Here is a 24,078-nt window from a genome sequence, read left to right on the forward strand (position 1 = left end):
TTGTGATTTTAGTGCATTGTTCTTGATTAGTTGTTTTTGCCTCTGTGTGCAATGTTTTGTGTGCAATGTTTTTATTATGGAGTCTCTACATGCTGCATATTTTTGCAATGCACACTGTGTATCAAATGGTTCAGATGAGGCCTGGCATTCATATTTAGGATGTATTATATTATACAGGTAATGGAACCCTTATCCGAAAACCCATTATCCAAAACGTACAATTATGGAAAGTGCATCTCCCATAGACTTCATTTTAATCAAATCATTCACATTTTTAAAAAGATCCATTATCCGGAAAACCTCAGGTCCGGAGCATTCTGGATAACAGGTCCCATACCTGCACCTTGTACTCCATCCCAACAAAGATATAATTAATCCCACAATAAATGTTTTGCAGTAAACCTACTGAAGCTTTTTCCCTATTTTTTGGATTTCTATAATTAATCCTTATTTGAGTCAAAACCATCCTATTGGGTTTAATTACTGTTTAAATATATTTTTTTTTTAGTAGACTTAAGGTAGAAGATCCAAATTATAGTAAGACCTCTTACATGGAAAACCCCAGATCCCGAGCATTCTGGATAATGGGTCCCATACCTGTATACAGATTTGCACTTCACTGGCTTACTGCACAAAAATGCAGACATTTTTAAAACCTTAAGCTGGTCATACACTTAAAGAGGACATGAAACAAGATATTACCCCAATATATCCACCTTGGGCAAAATGATTGAATTACTTTGTCAGGATGCAGGTGTCGGGGTGAGGACCACATCAATGAGCCGAGGTGCTCCTCTCTCCAACAGGATTATAAAGCCTGACCAAATTATATCTTTCATATTTTTCGGCAGATATTTGTCAGGAAGGCCTGTCAAAGGGCCTTATACCATTAGTTTGTTATCAGCTTTTACCAGCCCTTGAATGGCCACATTTACGGTAAACTAAAAATGCCCCTGAAGAGAATGATCAAAAACTGTCTGGCAAATAAAATGTAAAACCTGGCTGGCATTTGGAGGATTACGCAATAAACAAACACAAACTGCTTTCAGATTTTAAATGATTACTCAGAGTCAATTTATTTTTACAACAGTTGTACACAGTGACACTGAACCCAAGAGAGGAACAAAGGAGACCCATTCTGGTACTGGTCCATCTTACCAGGTGGAAATTGCTTCACTTATTCGATTTACATTATATGAATCATTGCAGTGCATCAGTGCATCTAGTTCCAGTTTTTCATGCAATCCTATAACCTTATCCTGTGGACATTTTATGCCCAATTTAAAATTGTAATAAGCCACAACTGGTTTAACAGAGAGTATTTTCAGGCCTTATAGAATTTGTAATAAATTGATCTATTGATCTTTTCACGCATGAATCCCAGTATCTTCCATTTTTAAACACGAAGACTAGAAACTTACTTCAGGTATCCATAAGGCACAGCTGACATGAACCCACTTTGTCCCACTCCTTGTAGGCTTCAAAGCACCCCCTCTTTTTGGGCAAAGCAAACATTTTGCCTGCACTCCAAGGGCACAAGACCGGCACAGCCAACTTCCTGTTGGAACATTCAGGATTCCATAACAAGCCTACAAAAAATAAAAAGATGAGCTAAAAATAAGAACATATGTTATTATATTGCATTTTAATTAGAATACATTGGGGTATTATGAATATTACATGTCACCTATTTGCTATGCACATTTTTACCAAAATAAAGAAAACATGTTATTATTAATAAAATTAAGGGATTAAAGAACATGAGATGGTGTAAGGAATTCACTTATAAACCAGGCTAAATAAAAGAAATTAAATACTGGTAAGGTTAATTTTTTTTTATCTATTTATGCAGCCTTACGGAATATTTTGAGATAATTACCATGTTAGTGTAATGTGTGGTGACCAGATGTCTAGAAAACCCAGCTGGAACGGCTGCATTGGTTGCAATTAAATGTAAATGCAATCACTGCAGCCCTGCAACAAGCATTTGCTTAGACGTGCCCCTGAATTTTCAAGTGATCTGGTAACCCTAGTGCAATGCAACTTAATTTGAATCATATTTGTATCAATTTGCTGCTGAAACAGAAATTACAATAGCAATAGGAATCATAACTGTGTTTCATTTTAGATCTGGGAATAAGAAGGCATAAAATACCCACCATTTATAAACATCAAAAGCTGTACATGCATTTAATTTCTAATTGAAAACAGAGGAACTACTGTGGCTATGTATTCATTCCCAGAACAAATACATGCAACTCAAAAACATTTAAACAGTAAAAACCAACATCAGCATGAAGCTATGATAGTTTATTTAACAGGTACAGTACTGTTTTATTATCAATAACAATTCCTTTGCTGGACAAGGAGAGTAACTGAGGGGCTGCCTATATGTCAGGCACAGTGATTATGTATGCTAATGCTGGATCCCAGGCTGGTTTCCTCTTTGCTGAAAAATTCACCAATGCATTCCTGAAATATACTCCACTGTGCATGGTCCTAGACAATTACAATGAGCAAGAGCATTTAGGACAGTGATCCCCAACCAGTGGCCCGGCAGCAACATGTTGCTCACCACCCCCTTTGATCTTGATATGAAGTAGGTGCCCATTTTTACATTTCTGGCTTGGAGGCAAGTTGTGGAAGCACAGCTATACTGTTTTACTCCAAGCAGAGCCTCCTGCAGGCTAGCAGTCCACATGGAGCTACCAAATAGCCATCTACAGTCCTTATTTTACATCCCCAAGGAACTTTTTTTGATGCTTGTGTGGCTCACCATCACTTTTTACATCTGAGTGTGGCTTATGAGAAAAAAAAAGTTGGAGATCCTGATTTAGGGTATAAATAGCTTGTTAGTTGTAATTTCCAATTTGTCAAACTTCTCTGCAAAGCTTTGCACAACTTACTATCATCAGAAAAAGAAAGGCAGCGCACTTACAATGCCCACCTCTAGGTCATTTATGAACAAATTAAAATCAAAGCACCAAGTACTTCACTTTTATTAAAAGTAGATCATCCACTGCAACACCAATGCCTCCTCATGCTTGTGCATGACTAAATGGGAGACACGATTTGGAAGAAGAAAGGTAATTATGTTAGATGGTGCAATATTTGGCCCTTTTGTCAACACTTAGAATCATCACAAGCAATAATGTTTAGAAAGACTCTTTGTTATTGGAGTCCATAGGATAAGAAATGCCACGGTCAACCCAGGGAAGGAGTTTAGTATAAATCTAAAAATTTTTTCCAGGTATACATGGAATTTCTTTCAGAGGCTTACAATAACGTCTCACACATGTAAAGGAAAGAAAAACAGCACATCATCCAGACATCTGGGCATAACAGAGCAAAAAGGGAATTTCCAGATACTTATAATGCCCACCTCTGGCTGGTGTTAAAGAGGCGTTTTTCACTTATATGCCTCTGATTTAAATTGTGATTGTAGGTCCCTTTATTAACATTGAAGAAAACCTTTGCCTCATTCTGCTGTCAATAGGCAATGTCCCTTCCATGTAATCCTTTTGCCAAGGTCTCCAGTACAGGTATAGGACCTGTTATCCAGAATGCTCGGGACCAAGGGTATTCCGGATAAGGGGTCTTTCAGTAGTTTGGATCTTCATACCTTAAGTCTACTAAGAAATCAATAAAACATTAATTAAACCCAATAGGGTTATTTTACATCCAGTAAGGATTAATTATATCTTAGTTGGGATCAAATACAAAGCCCTGTTTTATTTTCACAGAGAAAAAGGAAATCAGTTTTAAAAATCTGATTTATTTGAATTATTTGATTTAAATGGGGTCTATGGGAGACAGGCTTTCCATAATTCGGAGCTTTCTGGATATCGGGTTTCCGGATAAGGGATCCCATACCTGTACTAGTGGAATGGTGTTGCTTGATCATCACAATAGTGCCAGAAGCCTGGACACTAGGGTTGCATAAAAGTGTTGTTGTGGCACTTAGTGCCACACTAATGGACAATGTGATAACAACTTCCAGAGCCCTAACTGAAGCTCTTTAAAACCAAGAATGAAACTTTGCTGTGTATTGGATTGTTTTTAGTCAAACATACTGAGCCAGGTTGGTTGAAATTGACAAAAATGGGCTATCCATCTAGTAACAGGATGGGAGAATGGGAAAAACAAATTGTGGCAAACACCATCCTGTGTATAACAAAAAAAAAAAAAAAAAAAAGTAGTAATTGTTGTACATGAGGCAATGACCATTAAATTTTACTGCATTGTTTTCTATAGCTCTGCAGGATGTCTTACTTGGGTACCAGCATGAAACAGAAATTAGTAGGAATGTGCAGACTGGACATCAGATTAACTGTTTTTTTTTAGCAGTTCTAGTACACTGCAAAAAACTTTGGAAAGGAGATGCTATATTAAATTGCATTAGCTGAAAACTGCTGGTCTCCAAATAATAAATAATTTACCAATGCATTTTATGTTACCATTCATATTTAATAGGCAAGGCCATTTCACCTCATTTTCAATTTTTTTTGCATGATTTATTTTGTTTATTTATATAATCACGGTGGGTTGCTGGTTTCACAATCTAGGAAGCTAACACCTGCCACTGCTTTTCAAACATTAATCCCCTTAATGGTATAAGTCTAAGAGGACTGTCTGGTTTCCACTTTGTTATGCTAGATACCATACCATTATGACATACGTGTACAAAAGTTATTGGCGGCAGCCAGTCAGTTTCTACTTAATAATTAAATAATGCACATAAGCTTAAGCAGCAATATCCAACAAGCTGCCACGGGATTGCATGTATCCCCCTTACACACAGATGCATCCCCCATGACAGGGGCCCAATCAAGAAGTCTGAAAAACCTAAATCTCAGCCAGTTTTATGAAGTTCTCAGAATGAGAGCATAAACATAATATAAAATAATTCATACTGGCACCTCTGATTAAAACTTACAGCGATGCTTTATTCAGCAATTCCCTACACAATCTGCTGTGCCACGTGCACATTATATGCTTTCTAAAATAAACTGCACAAAATCTGGCTATTCCTTCATTAAAATAAATTGTAGTGCCTTATATAATATTTTATATTGTGATGCATCTCTTTTGAGTAGACAGAGCCAAATTTGAGGTCCTTGTAATAATGTCTGTTTCCTATCATCAAGCTACAGAATAATAAGAAGTGCCATTAAATGACATGTATATCGAGGTCTGCATTGGCTCTGGAACCAAATTACTAGGCTTAACAACATTTTAATCTAAAAGAGTTACAGAAAGAGAAAATAAATGTTTAAGCAAATTTTATTTTAATATTCCATACCCTAAAATAATATACTATGGTTGGGTGCCATTGATTGTACAGCTCTAAGCTGGGGGACAGAGGAGGCTTTATCTTGAATAATGATATATTGATATGATATATAATGGAAAAACTATAGCTAGTTGGCTATAGTGGTTCTATCTAGCGGAGAGAGGAAAATGCATTGTGCTGATGGGTGCTATACTTCTCCTATCATACTGTATGATGGAATGCAAAGTTGCAGTGTTCTTCCTTAGGTATTATCAAATATAAAGATAACATGATCAGAGCAGTAATTAAAAGATTTGTAAAGTTCATTTTATTGTTAGGTGACAAATGTTTTAGCTTTATAAACGCTTTGCATGCAAAAAATCTTAATGCATCATTTAATTAATCCATGCATTGTTATCAAATGGACCTTTGAGGCCTGGGGACCTAAAGAGGTTAAAAAGAAAAATAGAAGAAACTGGGATGAATACAATTGGTCTACATTACGCTGGTAATTGGTCAGTTACATGTGTATTTTGTCTTCCCTGGCTATGCTTATTTTGCTGGAATAGAGAAACTCTAGCTTGGCTGGGTTTGTAAAGCACTCAGGCTACAGTCTGTCTTTTGTCTGACATTGCTCTCAGCAGGTAGTCTCTTAAGAGCTGCACATGCCAATCCATGAGCATCTGGCATATGTGTCTATTCCTGGCATTAATGCCTAAATGCATCAGGATGCATCATCTCACCCACAGCAGGAGCCTTTTTGTAAGTCTACCTGCCTTTGCAAATCTGCCTTTTAATAAGTGAATGTTGTAATGAACAAATGGACCGCAAGGTAGGATGTGGTCAAGAACAATCATGTTTCTAATAATGTATAGTCTTACAGCAAGACATATTCCTTACTGTATTTCTTAATTATAAGTGGGCTTTCCATTTATTTAAACTTAAATATGTTACAAACAATAACAAACATTTTTGTTGGCTCTGCCATACTATCCCACGTAGACAAAATATCTCCATGGGCAACAACAGAAGCCTCACCCCTCTAGTCTTTGTATATGGTATTAGAGGCATTAGATAAACATGGGGGGGAAATGGCCCAAACTATCCTGTGTGCCAATGAACTAAAGAGCAAATAATAACTATTGTTAAAGTTATTCAGAACACTTAAATGTAAGGGCTCTGGCACACGGGGAGATTAGTCGCCCGCGACAAAACTCCCTGTTCATGGGCGGCTAATCTCCCCGAGTTACCATCACCTGCCATCCCACCAGCGGTGGGATGGCACACGAGGCGGCGCGATTTCGGCAAAAAAGTTGCCTCACGAGGCTTTTTCGCCGATTTCCCAAAATTGCGCCGCCGCGTGTGCCATCCCACCGGCGATTTCCCGGTGGGATGGCAGGTGATGGCAACTCGCGGAGATTAGTCGCCCGTGAACAGGGAGTTTTGTAGCGGGCGACTAATCTCCCCGTGTGCCAGAGCCCTAAAAGAATAAACAAACATGTAAATAAACCAGGTTTGCTGGTACCTTTCATATCATGTACAGATTTACTGTGGAGGACACAAAGTAAGATATAATGCTGTAAACACTCCTGAAACACTTTCTAAGCATTGGTAACTTCAAGGATAACGGATACACAATTACATGGTGTGCGTTCCTCGTTCCTGCCTTTTGCTTTCTGATGTTGTCTCTACTATGATAATAGGCACTTTCTTTTCCTAACCTTTTCACAGCGAAAATAACTTTTACCTCTCCATTAGATTTGGTATTAAAATGGTCCTCCAATCAGTCAGTGACCTTTTCTAAAATATAAGTATTATATGTACTTTGATCCACACTCTACCAGCAATTTTCTTTTAAGATATAGTAATTGCAAGCCATTCAAGAAAAATTGTATTTCCTATTCACACAATACATCAGTGCTGGATTTGCCTGTGATCTTTTTTACAGAGGAGTGATTTTCAAGGACTAATGGGGTACTTCACTGGGCCTGGTTTACAATTACAAACATTTATAGATTTTCTGCAATATAATGGGTAGTGTCAACCAATATTTCTTAGATATAAATATACCATTTCCTCTTTTCAAACAGTGCCATTCAGTTCTCTCGTATGGGGCTGTATGATTTTATTAATATTATTTCTTTTCAGAAGCATTCATTTTACCAGCAGTGTAACCGTGATTGAAAAATGGCTTTATTGCTCATAAGTTCAACTCCTGAAAAGGAGTGAAAAAAATGAAAGATATATTGTAAATCATGGCAACTGCTGATAGACAGATATGAGTATTATATATATACGTGCAGATATAACATATATTATGCAGAGACTCATTATTTGAAAAGCAATTTTAAAAAAATAGGAATCTAATTTAATAGTCTTCATTAAACAAAAATGTTTATTTTTTTTTTTCTCTCTTTAACAACACTACAGAACCTTGCACTTTAAGTTTAACTAAGATAGAATACAACCATGAAAATAGAGGCAAATCTTTTGTGCTTTTTAAATGCTTAATAGTAGCTCCACATTATGAAACTTACACCTTGTTCAGAAAACCCTGGTCATGTGTGTATGTCCCTTTTCCTATATCAATAAGAAACTAGAAGCATTTGTTGGTTATATTAAAAAAAACACTGCTGGATTTACAAAAAGAAGTAGCAGAGGTCTCAACTAAAGCACAGGTTACCAGGAACGGTTTCCTTTTGAAAAATGCCTAAATGCTCATTGCATTTGAAGGGTAAGATCTGGAAAAATTGCAGCTTACCATAATGATTACTACAGGAAAGGTCCTGGTAGGGCCTACCGATGTCTGGGAGACTAGTTTGTAGGACCATGCATATGACAGAGCTGGTAAAACTAATGCTCACTAAAACGAAACATTGGCAAAGCCAAGGGCATCCTGCGGAGCCCCAAAGGTAAAATATTAAAAGCTTTGTGTTCCTAGGAGGAATTCTCTTTCCAAGGTGCTTCCTTCTATATTTTAACAGTAAAGGCCCACATTATATAAGAGGGGAAACAAATAGGAGTTTGCATAAATGCTAATGGCTGCCTCCTAATGTTTGCCAATACCCCAACAAATGAACGTAGCACTTTTGAAGAGCATAACATCACTGAAAATCCAAAATGCACGGGACAGAAAGCAGTCCAGCCAGTCATATTTGATTAAATAATTTTTGTTCATCACCAGGTGTGTTTACTTATGTATGGTATAAATGTATAGTACACATAAGTACTCCCCTATTTCTCAGCACCACTTTTTTTAAATATTCAAGAATTGTACTGACAGTTTCACAATTGAAAGTTTCAGTGACAGATTGTAATAAGGATGATTATGTTCATTATAATCTACAAGGTTTTCTAAAGAAGGCAGGCAAGAGAATCTGTTTTCTCTACTTAATACTGTCCACTTTGTACCTTTGCAAAAAGACTGGCAGATCATTCGATTTTTGGAAAAGTCACTGTTCCTCTATCTCTGAGATATGCCTCAGAATAATGAGAAGCTTCACTGTACCTTGGCTAGGTCTAAACCCATACTGGTCCTGTATTAGCTACTGTTCCATCTATACCTTAAGTCGGGTTTCTAGTATTCTTGAGAATATTTTACTTGGAACACTAAGAAGTGAGATATCCCAAAGGTTAGGATAAGCTATATTATATATATCGCTATATATTATTATAATGGTATTATTACAGAAACTTCCCTATAGGGATTCGTTTTTCTTGCCTATTTTAGCACCTGCAATAAAAATGCTTCTCCCTGATGCATCATAAAGATCAACATCTCCAGTGCAACTGCCCATCCAATATTTTTTCTTTAGAGCACTATTCAGTTCTTTTACATTAACATTACATTAACATTTATTTATAAAGCGCCAACATATTCCGCAGCGCTGTACAATAAGTGGGTTACATACATTGGACATACAGAGTAACATATAAAGCAATCAGTTACCGATACAAGAGGTGAAGAGGGCCCTGCCCAAAAGAGCTTACAATCTACAAGTTCTTTGTTATGCTTTTAATTCCTTTTACCACAACCACTTCATTCTCTTCCTACCTCCTTCTCCTGAAATCCACACACCACAGAGTAACTCTAAGAAGTGTTCTTTCTATTGTTCCATAATTTACAATTCCCACGAAAAGGAGCTTTCTTCTCTTAAATTCAGGGGTGCTGCTGCCATGAGGCGTGTTGAGATTTTTGGCAACAGTGTTATTAATGGACAAGAAAAGGCTTAACCACAGGGGAGGGTGCCAGTGATTATAACTGCTAACCTCTTAGCCTCGGCAGGTGATACTCTTCACAGAATATTTCATCCACCAGAATACTATTTTAGAGAGTGTTGCACCGCTATCTTCCTTCCAGTGCTTGCAGTCATTGCATCCCAGGGCTTTGTGACTTAGAAACTGAAAGCGAAGGTGTTTGCGTTACTGTGCATATGTACAACCCAGAGGAACCCAGGACAGTATATATCAGTGATCCCCAACCAGTGGCTTGTGAGCAACACATTGCTCCTCAACCCCTTGGATGTTGCTCCTAGGGGCCTCAAAGCAGGTGCTTATTTTTGAATTTCTGGCTTGGAAGCAAGTTTTAGTTGCATACAAACTATGTGTATCGCCAAACAGAACCTCCTGTAGGTTGCCACATAGGGGCTACCAATTAACCATTCACAGCCCATATTTGGCACCCCATGAACTTTTTTTAAAGCTCATATTGCTCCCCAGCTCTTTTTAGAATTGAATGTGGCTCACGAGTATAAAAGGTTGGGGATCCCTGGTTGAGATTGCACAAAAGGGATATAGCAATGCAATGTTTTCTTCTGGGCCAATGCGTTATTTTAAATAAAGAGAAGCACTGGAATAAGGTACCAGGTTTGCATTTATAATCGATAGGGAGTGCCAACAAACAGGCCCAGATTTGTGGCACGCCGCCCAGTCGCGCCTGAACTTTGTTCACATACGGAGCACTGGAAACAGGACGTGCAGAAAACGTCCTGTTCCCAGTGCTCTATGTGAGAGCTAAAAGGATGTGCTTGAGCGTGTTCCTGGGGAGGGAGGGGCGGACTCTGGGTGCCATGTATAAAAAACTGGTGCTGCAAACAAGTGATTCAACTATCCTTGTCATAAAATAACCACATCTACATGATTATAAAAAAGAGCATTACAAAAGTCTCTGGTTCTAATGAACCTTGTTACATTTCCCCAAATGTTCCTGTACAAAAAGGTTTGAACCACAGCAGTTGTCTTAGTGGTTAGACTTCCCAATGCATCACGCTGTATTCAACAGGTAAATGTATTTGTTAAAAACAGTGAATATGCTTACCTGGTGTACACAGACGTTACATTTGTCACAGAAAACCATCTCGTTCCCATCCTCCCCCTCAGGTGACCGGCAAACATCACAGACTACATCCTCATCGTATTCAATACCCAATCCTTCTTCAGTCTCAATGGCTACATTCATGTTTTCAAAGCAGAGTATCTCCATTTCTTCCAGTACCCTCTCCATAGTGAGTTCGTCTATCTCTGGCAGGCCTGTTTGGGAATCAGGTAGTAAAAAAAAGTCACTATACAATGTAAATAAGTAGCTATTTAGTTTGCAGTTTCCTACAGGACCAGTCTATTTTTTCCTGTATCATGTATCTAAATGACCTATTTTTTTTTTTTTAACTCTTCTTCCTTCTGAGGTTTTATTACATTTTGAACATACATGGTCCAATCCTCCAGTTTGGTGAGGTCGCCAAAAGCGTGGACTGTCTCCCTATATGCCCACCTACAGTGGGCGATATCGGGCTAATTTGATCGGCTGGCCCTAGGGCCAAATACGATTACTTGCTGGTCTAGTTCTTTACCCAGAAAGAACGGAAACTACATACTGGGAAAACGGCAGACATTTATTGTTATACAAAATGAAGACCCTCCTTTGTAATTCAGGATTTATATTGTAGCACAAAATCAATATTCATGTCACATTACATGATAGGTGTCAGTAAATGACCTGCCTATAACATGCGACGCCTCACACTAATGACCAAAAAAGTCCTTATTGGGCAATAGACAGAAATGATAAATTACTCTGGTAAAATACAAATGTTAGAAATGATGAGCCGTAAGCCCACATACTGCTAACTGGTCGATATTACTTTCAGCACCATTGATCCCACAAGACAAGTACACAAAGATATGACAATATGCTCTGCTACTTTTACTTAGATTTATGACCTACAGCAAGTGACATACAAGATTCTTAATTTCATGAGACAAACAGAATGGTTCTAACTTTGTTCACCCTACTGGGAACTACCTTAAGGGCACCCAGGTCCTGAGCTAATAAAAAGGTTTTTCAAATACTTAATTGTTGTTGAATGTGAAATCCCTGCTACTACTCGGGAATAGGATTTTTTTTGCTGAGGTTAAATAAAGATCTGTTTTCCCTAGACCAGTGCTGTCCAACTTCTACGGTGCCGAGGGCCGAAATTTTTCTACCATACGTGGTGGAGGGCCACTAATGGAAGCCAGTTTTGACCACTCCCCTTTCTGAAACCACACCCACTTCAAACCACACCTATTTTATCACAATGGTGGTAGCACAGCAAAATCCCAAATGCTTGGTCCTTACTGTGGGGATATCAACCATCATTCATATGTGAAAGAATTATGTCATATTAAGATATACCCTTAAATTCCATATGCCTCCTCCTTCCCTGTGGATAGCAGAGCAACCCCCAGTACATAATTACACACCTTAGGGACCATTTAATGACTATTTCCAACTGCTAACAAACTCCCACAACAAACCCCTGCCAGGTTCACCTCCCACAAGCAGCATAGGGCAAGCAGAGTATGGCACACACAGGCAGCACTCTGCCTGTCCTATGCTGTCTGTGTGTGCCATACTCTGCCTGTCCTACCCTGCCTATGTGTGCCATACTCTGCCTTCCCTATGCTGCCTCTGTGTGCCATACTCTGCCTGCCCTACCCTGCCTGTGTGTGCCATACTCTACCTGCCCTATGCTGGCTGTGTGTGCCATACTCTGCCTGCCCTACCCTGACTGTGTGTGCCATACTCTGCCTGCCCTACCCTGACTGTGTGTGCCATACTCTGCCTGCCCTACCCTTCCTGTGTGTGCCATACCCTCCCTGACCTATGCTGCCTATGTGTGCCATACTCTACCTGCCCTATGCTGGCTGTATGTGCCATACTCTGCCTACAGTACCTATGTCTGAGGTGTGAAGAAGTGAACAATGTGGATGATTACAGCCTGAGCCTGAGGTGTGAACACTGCAGGGGGTGAACAATGCAGGTATTAAAAGGTGTGAAAAACACAGGGGATTACATGTTTAAACAATACAGAGGGATTACAGCCTGAATCTGAGGTGAGAACCATGCAGGGGGGCAGGTACCAGTGCTACGGATACCATTTAATGCTTACTCAAAGGTAAGCCATCAAAGCAGCCAGACAGGTGGGGGGCCACACAGAGGGGGGTCGCGGGCCGCATGCGGCCCGCGGGCCGCCAGTTGGACAGCACTGCCCTAGACCATTCCCCTGAAGACAAATGAAAATTTTAATCAAAAAGTTTTATGTTTTTCAAAGCTTTATGTTTTTTACAAATGATTTAGGATCTGAGTGTGGAATGCCATTCATGTCAGTAGAGGGCATAAAGCTACAAAGACAGATGTTACATGACAATATGGGATGCAATACTTGATTTAAAGGACAAGGAAAGGTAAAAACTAACTAAGCTTGATCAGAAAGGTCTATGTAAATACAGCCATAAGCACTATCTAAAGAAACACGTGATTTCTTGTCTCCTTTTTTGTAAACATGTTCTTAGGGTATCGGACTTCCTCTCTCAGAAAAATCCTCCATTCCAGAGTATGTGCAGTTTTCCTCTCCCTTAAGAATTCATAAAACTCACTCCCCCCCACCCTTAGGAATGTGTAAACTGAGCTATAACGGCTAAACTGCAAGCAGAAAGCTATGAAGACCAAGCTAAAATGGCAGCTGCAATCTTAACCAAACAGAGAAGGCTTCTATGGTTCTTTACTCAGATATTGTAATGGTTTCTGCAGAATAAATATACTGTTCTAGGTGTCACTAATGGCAGATTTCTTGGCAGTAAAATGCCAAAATGACTTTCTTTCTTCTTTAAATCAACAAAACTGTGTAAAAGCAGCCATGCTGATGTTTGGATTGTCCTCTTAATTGCTATGTGGTCAAATATTGACTGTATTCTGGGGGTTTCTGAAATACCCTTTAAAGGAATGAAACGGAAGGGTACATTTGTGAATGGCTAATTGTGCAAAGCGCAAAAAAAGGGTGCAATCAGCCATTTTTTGGCCGCCACTGCATTCCTGCGGACTGAATTTAAAATCAAGTGCCAGCTGCTTGATTCTACAGTTGGGTTGTAGAACTGTACTTATAATTATTATTATTATAATATCAAAGAAATGGAAGGGGTAAATAAAATGCTACACCAGAAAACAGAATAGAATATAGGCACAGTTGGCTGTAAAAGCTTTCTCTTTACCTACCTAGCTCTTTGAACTCCATGTTAACAAGTTCCAACCAGCAAGTATCAACCTCATCAAGGTCATATCGGCAGGATGCCTGCAACGTAGTCTGGAATGCCCTTGGACACTCCGTTGCACTTAATGAGTGAGGTGTAATCAGAGGGGGACAATCGTCCAATTCATGAAATCTAAGCAAGACACAAAAAAGGTAGTTCCAGGGTTAAATATAGTATTCTGAGAATAATTCAAAGACAAAAGTCTTTGCATATGCAATAAGCTTCTTGAGACAAACCTGTGGTAAAAAATACAACGCAAATATTATTGCGACAAATAATATACTGTTACTTTAAAAATCTGTGAATTCAGGCTTCCTGCTGGAATGTGAAATTAATAATATATATCAATTACTGTGATTTTACTATTTGTCTGTAGTGTTTAAATACAATGCTTTGTTTGTTATTTCAGTGAAAATAAAGTTGAGGAAAAAACAACCTTACATAAATAAAGTGTTCATATGGCAGCCCTAAGCGAACCTGTTTCACATACATGAGTAGAATATGGACAAAGAATGGCACATCAGGGAGAAGGTTTGGGGAAGGACATAACATTAAAAGTAGGTTGGGTGGCCAGGTAGCGGCTCTGAAAGAAATGGAAGAGTTATCATGGTAGCAATGCTAAATGTTCTACATGAAGGCACCTGTTCTCTCTGACATTAGTAGAATTGCCACGTGGCTGGTATTTAGCCAGGCCCCATTTGCCTTTTCCCGCACAGTATTTTCCAGACCCCTGCTTCACAGCCCCACCCCCCTGATGACATCACAGCCACCCCTGACACAAAGGCCACTATAACCGTTAGAAAAAGGTGGTGACCCTAGACGTGACAGAAGAAGTAAAGTTTCAGCAGTCTGAAGTAGGGGGTGGTGGGAGCTGGATGTGTAAAATGTCAAAACAGAAATTTCTGTTATGCATTTTTGCACCCTTTTATAAATATGCCTTAAAGGAGAAGGAAAGGCAAAGTCACTTGGGGGTGCCAAAATGTTAGGCACCCCCAAGTGACTTTAATCGCTTACCTTGTACCCCGGGCTGGTGCCCCTGTTCGGAGACAATAGCATCAGCCCAGGGTACCTGTAGCGGAGCGCTTACTCCTTCCTGCTTCCTTTTCCTAAAATGCCAGTGGTCGGCACATGCGCAGTAGAGTGAAAAGCCGACTTTTCTGTTAAAGTTCCACTATTCACCCTACTGCGCATGCGAGCGCACGAGAAAGAGGAAGCGCTGCAGGTACCCCGGGCTGGTGCTATTCTCTCCGAACAGGGGCACCAGCCTGGGGTAAAAGGTAGGCGATTTAAAGGGGAAGGAAAGGCTAAGTCACTTGGGGTTGCTAAAATGTTAAGCACCCCCAAGTGACTTTAATTGCTTACCTCGTACCCCGGGCTGGTGCCCCTGTTAGGAGAAAACAGCACCAGCTTGGGGTACCTGGAGCGATGCGCTTCCTCCTTCCGCCTGCGTTTTGCTAAGACTTAAACATAGGCGCATGCGCAGTAGAGTGAAAAGCCAACTTCTCTGTTAAAGTTCCACTATTCACTCTACTGCGCATGCGCGCGCAGCGATACAGGAAGGAGGAAGCGCTGCAGGTACCCTTTTAGCCCGGGCTGGTGCCCCTGTTCAGAGAGAACAGCACCAGCCCGGGCTAAAAGGTAGGCTATTGAAGTCACTTGGCGGTGCCCAACATTTTGGCACCCCCAAGTGACTTTGCCTTTCCCTCTCCTTTAATTCACTTGGGGGTGCCTAACATTTTGGCACCCCCAAGTGACTTTGCCTTTCTTTCTCCTTTAATTGTTATTGGAAATTTAAGTTGAAAAACAATGTTAAAGCTCAATATTAAAAGAGACACAATTTAGATATTGGCTTAGTAAAGGACACAGAGGGCTCTGTAAATATTTACTTAGGAAAAGAGAGGAATTAAATACTTTAGCCCCTCTGGGACATAAAGATAATAATCTATATGTGTCTGTAGCTCAGTGGGTTTATTTTTTTTTTCTTCATTCATCTCCTGTAGCTTTCTAGCTTTTAGTGTGCACTGAACTACTGGATTATGAACTTTGATCATGTGATTAAACTGACTTATTTTGCAAAAGGCTTTTGTAATAATAATACTACTACTTTTATTAATAACAATAATAATATACTAATATATATTCACACACTATATAACCAAAGGGGAAGAGTTGTATTAAGATGAAGTCCTTCCTTTGCTGGTGCTGTGAATTCTGTTCCCTAGACTTTAGGGGTACTGGCACATGAGGAGATTTATAATCCTGCACTACTGCAGGTGACAAATCTCTTGAAAAAGAATTCCCCGCACATGTGGCGATCTGGTTAAATTTTGGGAAAATATGAAAAAATGCATTTTCCCACACTAAGCCAAATCGTAATGTGTTTATGTTGCTTAGAAGGATAGGCAAGAGAAAGACATTTTCAGGAGATTTGTTGCCAGACAGATTTAACAATGGCGCCAAATACAGAAAGTTTGCCCACAAGCAGTAGCCCATAGCAACCAACAGCATTTACTAAAAAAAGCAAACTTTAAAAGCAAACATTGTATAGGTTGCTACTGCCTAATGCTCCTGGACAAACTTAGTTTCTTTCATTTGGGGGCTTGTGTGCAAGTACCCTTTTACATTGTTGGTGGGACCTGCTTCCATTTAACCACAAGGTTGGGGTTCAGGCCTGACTCACGGTCACTGTTCCAGACCTATGCCACAGGTTTTTTTCACTCCCATATCAGTAAACCTGTTCTGCACAGATCTTTCTTTATGCATGGGGTATTACAGTACTGAAACAGGAAAGTGCCTTCCCCAAACTGTTGTCAAAAAGTAGGAATAACAGAAACAAACTTAGTCAGCACATTTCCACTGCTTCAGATTCCAATGGCAGTAACTGTTACACAATTCAACACAATGAGGTTTGGTTAGTTTGCACTTGATCACCCATGAAAACGAATATTCCATAGGAATAGTTTTTGTGCTGAAATTGCTTCCAGCGAAGGTTGGGATCCCTACAGTGAATGTTCCAACTGAGTAAAACCGGGCTTTCCCTTCCACAAGACTGTAATATATATGTAATATATAAAAACAAATTAAAGTTTATTCTTATTTTTAAAACCAGAACCACTGGCAATCTGAATATCCAGGAAGTAACTTAGCCACTATTAGGGAAAAATAATACAGTAAATGTAAATATTGTTCTCTTTATGTTTCTCTCTAGCTCCCTAAACTACCTCACCTTTCCCACACTTCTTAAGCATGAGCTCACTTTTATTCCTTCTATAAGACTGCCGAAAACCTTCAGGGCTCAATACACAGAAGTCTTATCCTACATTCTCCTGTGGTGGACAAAGGACTAGGGACCAGGGAGTTTTCACTTGAAGCATTGCAAATGGTATTCATGGTGAAGGTGGTGAGGTTGTGATGTGATTCTATTAATGTCTTTTAGACTGATTTTCATGATTTCTTGGGCAAGCATATTCAAAGCTACAGTAATCTCAAGTTCTACAGCTAGTTTTAAATATGTATATGTAGAGATTTATTTATATATATATTGTTTGCAATAGATCCGGTGTTGCTGGTCTTTTTTTTCAATATTTAAACTCTCTTACCGTGCACCTGGGACAAGGATTGAAGCGGTGTGCCGCCCTTGGTTCGATATATATATATATATATATGAGAGTGTATTGATAGGTATGTGTGTGTATATATGTGCTAGGGGTAACTTGAAGGGTTTGAACCTGATGCACTAGTGCATTTATTCAATGCAACTATGTAAGCCAGGAAGGTCAATCAGAGAAACTGTACTTAATCTCTATACATGATAAGATTTATCCATTTATTTTAAGGATGGTAGAGGATTAGCTGGCCTATACAGTACATTTATTAATGTATTGTTGTTGCCTACATTTCCAGAGAACATCTATTCTAGAAGCACATGTCTAATTATGCCAGGTGTTAGTGTTGGGGAGATAACGCAGCTAATAAAGAAGGTCATAATAGAATGTCCATGCCTCTAGAGACAAATGGCTGCTTATTAAAAATTGATGACATCTTCCGATGAGGCCGTTAAATCACGTAATGAAAATTCATCCATACTTAATAAATGTCTGTATAAAAATGCATTAATTGTTAATGGTCTTGTGTGTTTATCATTCCCCTCACAGTCACTAAAAATTGCTTTCTCCTGTGAGTGCAGCTGCTAGAATCAAATACAACTTATTTTTCCCTATTGGTCTATTACAGAATCAAACAACAAGCACTTGCATTTGCCTTTATAAGGATTGGTCTAAATCCACCAACCATAATATCTCTGTAGCACAGGGCTGTCCGACTGGAGGCCAACAGGCCAGATGTGGCCCTCCAAAGGATTTTGGTGGCCTGCAGTTTGCTCAAAGTCTTCATAATCTTCACTATATGACACCATCATTTAAATTTAATCTGGCCCTCCAACATGCTGTATGAGATATAATCTGCCCACTACATGTTATAACTTGTACAGCACTGCCGTAGTGTATAAAGCAGTAATCTAGGGCATTCTACATCTTTGAAAAAACTCAGTCATTTTACAGTTCTTCTTAGACTGGCTGTCCAAACCTCTCTAGGTTCAAAAAAATGCCAATCCATGTTTACCAGGAGCCAAGCAAGAGTAGCATGATCTGGTGTTGGAGAGACTGCTGCTGCATTCTCAGATACCACATGACAGCCTTCTCTTGTAAGACTGCATCTTAAATTTACATGCAGCTAAAATGAGAAATGAGCTCTGGAGAGGGTATCAGGGGGTATAGTTACAGTTGGGTACCAATACGGTCTGATGACAGAGTTAGTAGGCAGAAGATGTAGCTGTCCAGACACACACAGATACTTCAGAAAGCAACTGTTAATTTCCAGTCTCACTATATAATGATATGTGTATGTTTCAGTTCTCAAAGTGACTGATTTGGCATTCAACCTCTAGAACAACTGGACTGACAAATGACCTAAAACAGAGCTCATGTGGTCATACAGTTAACTAGATTGACCTTAAATTTACAGCCAATGTGCAGCCAGCAATAAATGGGTCTTTATAATGATATAATTAAGCAAAGTGTTTGCCCTTTCCCTAGAATATTCATGCTTCCAAAAATAATTATAAATGATTGCATAGTAGTGTCAGAAAGGTAAATATGAGAAATAAACTTTGAAGTAGCGAAGTATAAAAAAAAAAAAAATCTTTATATTTTCGATTTGATCAATGGTTAAAGTAAATAAATAATTAATGTGTTTATTTGCTACAAGGAAGGTTTGAATTATAATTTGGGGAATGATAAAAGCTAGACTAGCAGAAGTAGAAATGGGAACCGTTTATCAAAAATATGATGACAAATCTGCATCTAGCAGTGAAGCTACAAGACACAGGTTTTATAGATTACCTAATAAAAGGAACCTATCACTGACTGGTTAAATTAAGTCTAAATCAAGCAAAGGAAGACTTAGAGATGATTGGCATGAAAGTCTTTCTAATGTGCACCAAGTCAAGTAGGAGTTAGGCCTTTAGGAGCTTTTTGTCAATAGTTATCTCAGATTATTTCATTTTGAATATAGCATATAAAGTAGCAAGTAAAATGCCACAGAAAAGCATGCCACATGTACGAAAAAGTAACCTTAAGGTACTGGGGATCTGTCTTATAATTTAAGGAGCTCCTCATCCCATTTTCCAGAGCATCAAATCAGAATTTGACTTTGACTGGCCTAGAAGAGTTTAAAAGTTGAAAGCAATCTTCTGATTGGCTGCTATGGGTTAGTACAATGTGGTGAAAAATGATTGCTGCAAAAGCAATGATTCTACTACAATTTCAAGCAAGAATAGGAAACGTATTATTATAAAACAGTCAGCTTTTACCAGGCATTTCATTTTGTACTAACTACTGATTTGTGAATATCTGAACTCCCTTAATATAATGGCAGAAGAATCAAAATCCCATTAAGATACTATGGTTTTTTGAAGTAACAAAACATTTTTAGTTGATAAATCATTTGATTTTTTTCAAACTGAAAAGTTTCCCTTAGTGATGACAAATGAAAGACTCCCTATTTCTGTGGGAAATGTTCCGAGTTAATCAACCATTCCCCTCCCGAAAGGCCCTAATAGTTATTTCAGTGCAATTCCAAAGCTGACCGAGCCACACCAGCTTCAATTTCATTCACTTTTTACACTGACACTCTTGCAAATTGAATAGATCTCCATAGGCAAAGAGAAGTATACTGGCATTCTGCCATAACCTTCCAAAACTTGACAAGAAAATTTTATTGCTTCCATCACAAACTGCGGTGTAAATGCATCTCGGTTAAAATAATGACCACTCATATTTCTACAAAGGACTTGAAAGCTGTAATTTAGGTGTTCTCCCTGACGGCAAATTAAGATTTCACAGATTACTGAAATGCATATCGGAAGCAAAAAGCAATTTAAATGGTTAGAATCTCATGGAGGGAGAACGCTTTCCTTCTTTACCAGAAATGATTGCTGTAGGAGCTATGGGATGAAGCAGCAAAATAGATGGCCAGAGCCACAGTAAAAATGTATTTTCAAGATTTTAAACCATACTTAATGTGTATGATTTATTTACAAATTACAGTGCATTGAAGTCTATGATTTTTAGCATGATGTTGTTGGAAACAAATTATGCCATATGACATTCCAATTCCCTGCTATAAAGCATCCTAGAAAATGCTGATATATGTAGGGCCTTTACACCTCTATCTATATACATGCATTCACTGTAGCATTAATTGTGGCAAAAAGAGCAAGAAAACTAAATTAATTTACCAACTAAAAATCCAACACACATTACGGACAGGCACATTACGGACAGGCACATTACGGACAGGCACATTACGGAAAGGCACATTACGGAAAGGCACATTACGGACAGGCACATTACGGACAGGCACATTACGGAAAGGCACATTACATTTGTGTAGTAGCTTCGAGTTCTAGCATAGTGCATAGTTCAGAAAAAGTAAACGTCTCGTACAAATGGGAAATACCCAATGACTAAAAAAAATAGATTGACTAATCAGGCGCGTTACTCTTTAAACAACAGATCAATGGTATTGATATTTGACTTTGTTGTACAATTCTATTTAAACTAGTCATCTGTCACCCGATAAAATGCGGCCATGTATCTCTAGGAAACACTTAGGCAAATCCCCAAAGCCAAATGCTACAAGGAAAGCTTCTTATGTATTTGGATGGATTATTACTGTTTAATTACATACAGAAACCATTATTTCTCTCTAAAAAAGGGCTATTTATATAGCAGAAACAATGCATACATCCCTATCAATTATGGATTACAGTGAATTGCCATATTGGTAAATAGGTTCAAGCTCTCTATGCAAAACTTTTACCTATATGGGAATTAGAGATTTATTTCCAGGAATAATATTACTTTCCATTTGTTCAAAATTAAGTGGACAGGGAAGCAAATTGAGAATTGATTTTAAGACATTTAAAGAAGATTGTTTGATGTTAATTCAGACCTAAAAAGACAAATGACATTCAAATATAATTTTATTAAAAATTGCTAAAACCGTTTTTTACAGATATAGTAAATAGGGATGCACCAAACCCACTCTGAAGGATTCGGTCGAATCCTGAACAGAATCCTAATTAACATAGGGTAATTATGATCAGAAGGGGTTAAAAATCACCTGACCATTTAACCATTTCTGAATGCTAATTAGCATGTACTAATTAGGATTCGGATTCAGTTCGGTCAAAAACGAATCCTTAAAAAAAAAAAAAAAAAAAGCCGGGATTCAGTGCATCCCTAATAGTAAATGTAATTGGACTAATAATGATTAGACCATATAACCTCATACAAACCCTACGCTTTTGATAAAGTGTTAAGGGGCAAGCAAAGATTTAAATCGATACAATCTCAGTAGAAAGGACACAATAAAAACCTATGCTGAAATTCACAGTGCAGCTTTATGGTGTTGCAATCAAATTAGATCACTCATGCTTTATTGCAAGAAAGGTGATGTCAGTCCACTTCTTCTCTAGTAAAGAGTTTCAACAGCCATGTTGAAAGAATGCATGGAATGATCATCTCAAGTCCTATTCATGTGCCCTCACTTATTGATTTTATTTCTTGACCAGGGCCAAAAAATGGAACATGCTTATGTCTCTGAAGCTATGTGTGGAAGTGACATTGCAGGCATTGAAGATGGTGACCTCAGTTCAATATAAAATAAAACAAATTAATATTTGGGACTTCATTAAGAAAAAATATAGTTGTTTGCTGGCACTAAGAAGTGGACCATGACAGATGGAGGACCAGTTTTGTTTTTTAGTCCTAGTAGAGTCACAAGGTCAAGGCAGGAGGCAGACAAGCAGAAATCCAGGGGTCAAAAACCAGGGAGTATAAAGGAACAAGGAAAGGAACAGTCTTACAGAACTTAGGATACTCGGATAGGATCTCAAGGTTTGTCTGCAGGTGATTCCCAGTTGTCAGCCAGAGGAAAAAAACAGGAGAAAAATAATCTTGCACATAAGGGAGGAGGAGAAAGCCAAGATGGGAGGGAGAGAGAGAACCAAACTGAGCAAACTTGTGCCAACTGTATAGGGAAGCATCTTCCTTCAGTAAATATATCACAAAAGTGGCCATCCGCAACTCATGTGCACAAAATCAAGAGGAACAGTGAGGCCCTCTATGAGCAAATTATCTAGGTTTCTGAGACAAAATAATCAACTACATTATATTTTACTGAACATATACAGAAGCACAAAAATGTGAGTAAGGAAAGTAAGGAAATACGTTTAGTCCATTGCTTATTTATGCCCTTTCAGTTCATAAGGAAGCTACATTTGTACATGCCAGTTTTTTTTTTATTTTTGTGATCATTTAATCTTAAGCTTAAATGGATCTGTGTCAAGGTTTAAACAACCTGCTTAAATACACTACTGTGTTACAAACATAACATGTTACAAGATCAAATCAAATTTGGTCTGTTAGCAGTTCTATCCAATAAAAATAGATCTTTTAGAATTGCAAAGTAGTATAAATAGTGTATATGGTCCAAAGTCTTCTCTGATAAGTACTGTTTTCTGTAAACTGTTATCAGAATGATGATATAAATGGGCACTGGCTGCAGAAGAATGCCTTAAAATATGAACCTTCAGGTGCAGGATTATTACTTTTCCACAGACCCTTGACTAATATTCTGAATTATTGAACAGTCACTTAGAATTAAATCAATGACATGCTACTAAACAGAAAGATTACATTTATTCTTCTAATCCAGTTATTTATCTTGTTGAAGAACCAGATTTTTCCTTTTCATTACACAGACAGGAGAGACTGCATGGTGTATGCCCTGTCCCATGACATTAGCTTGAGATTGGCAATTACTTATGCAGAAAAGGAACAAAACAGAAGGCAATAGATGGAGGTAGATTTACAGATCTAAGCAACACTTCTGAGGCTGAGGCTATATATGTAAGGCTGATAACACTATGGGTCTAAACCCCAGAAAGTAAAGATGGAGGTAAGCACCCAGGGGTGAGAGGATAGATCCAAAGGCACCCCTAACTAGAAGGTAGATAGATTGTTTGGATATCTTTTATTATTATCATTGTCTTTATATTCAGGTCCCTTTGAACACTAGCTTTTAAAAGAAAACTATAAACATATAAGATATAAGCTGTAGCAGCTTATATGTAAAGAACTGCTTCATCTAAATAAACCATTTAAAAAATCTATACTTTTGTAGTAGTACTACTAGCACTGGGTAATCCTAAATATGATTCAAAGTGCACACAAACAAACCAAGGGAACACATACGTTAGGTCACATCAGCCAATAAATGGGCAAAGTTCTGTCTCTTACCCCCACACTACTTCTTGTTACAGTACGAGCTGCATTATTTCCGGTCAGGTGATCTCTGAGGGAGCACACAACCCATCACAAAATGGTGGATAAAGTGAAAAGATGTAAAAGTGCAATATTTACAAGATATATATTTTCCATTTCTGTGAGATTCTTTATTAGGCCACTAAATACGATACAAACAATCTGTTGGTTCTGGTGGTATACTTTTCCTTTAAACTCTACTTGAAAATACACACTGAACATAAAAGTAAGATGCTCAAAAAATCCTAGGCTGCTGTGTAAGTTTTGTGTCCCCCGACGGAAATAAATGGGACTGACAATGAAAATATTTTTAACCAAAGACTTCTCTTTGCTTTCTATGCTATTTATTTGTTG

The 24,078-nt window shown here is 38.4% G+C and overlaps 1 protein-coding gene across 2 annotated transcripts in view; it reads right to left on the reverse strand.

Moving 5' to 3' along the window:
• Window positions 1–24,078, reverse strand: part of jade2 (jade family PHD finger 2) — a 120,555-nt gene that overhangs the window by 49,120 nt on the left and 47,357 nt on the right. For both annotated transcript variants that reach the window (NM_001374818.1, XM_012958514.3), the window contains 3 exon segments: window positions 1,422–1,589; window positions 10,590–10,801; window positions 13,803–13,969. In NM_001374818.1, coding sequence (NP_001361747.1) covers window positions 1,422–1,589; window positions 10,590–10,801; window positions 13,803–13,969 — 547 coding nt within the window.

This window comes from Xenopus tropicalis, chromosome 3 (assembly GCF_000004195.4).
Source record: "Xenopus tropicalis strain Nigerian chromosome 3, UCB_Xtro_10.0, whole genome shotgun sequence".
NCBI lineage: Eukaryota > Metazoa > Chordata > Amphibia > Anura > Pipidae > Xenopus > Xenopus tropicalis.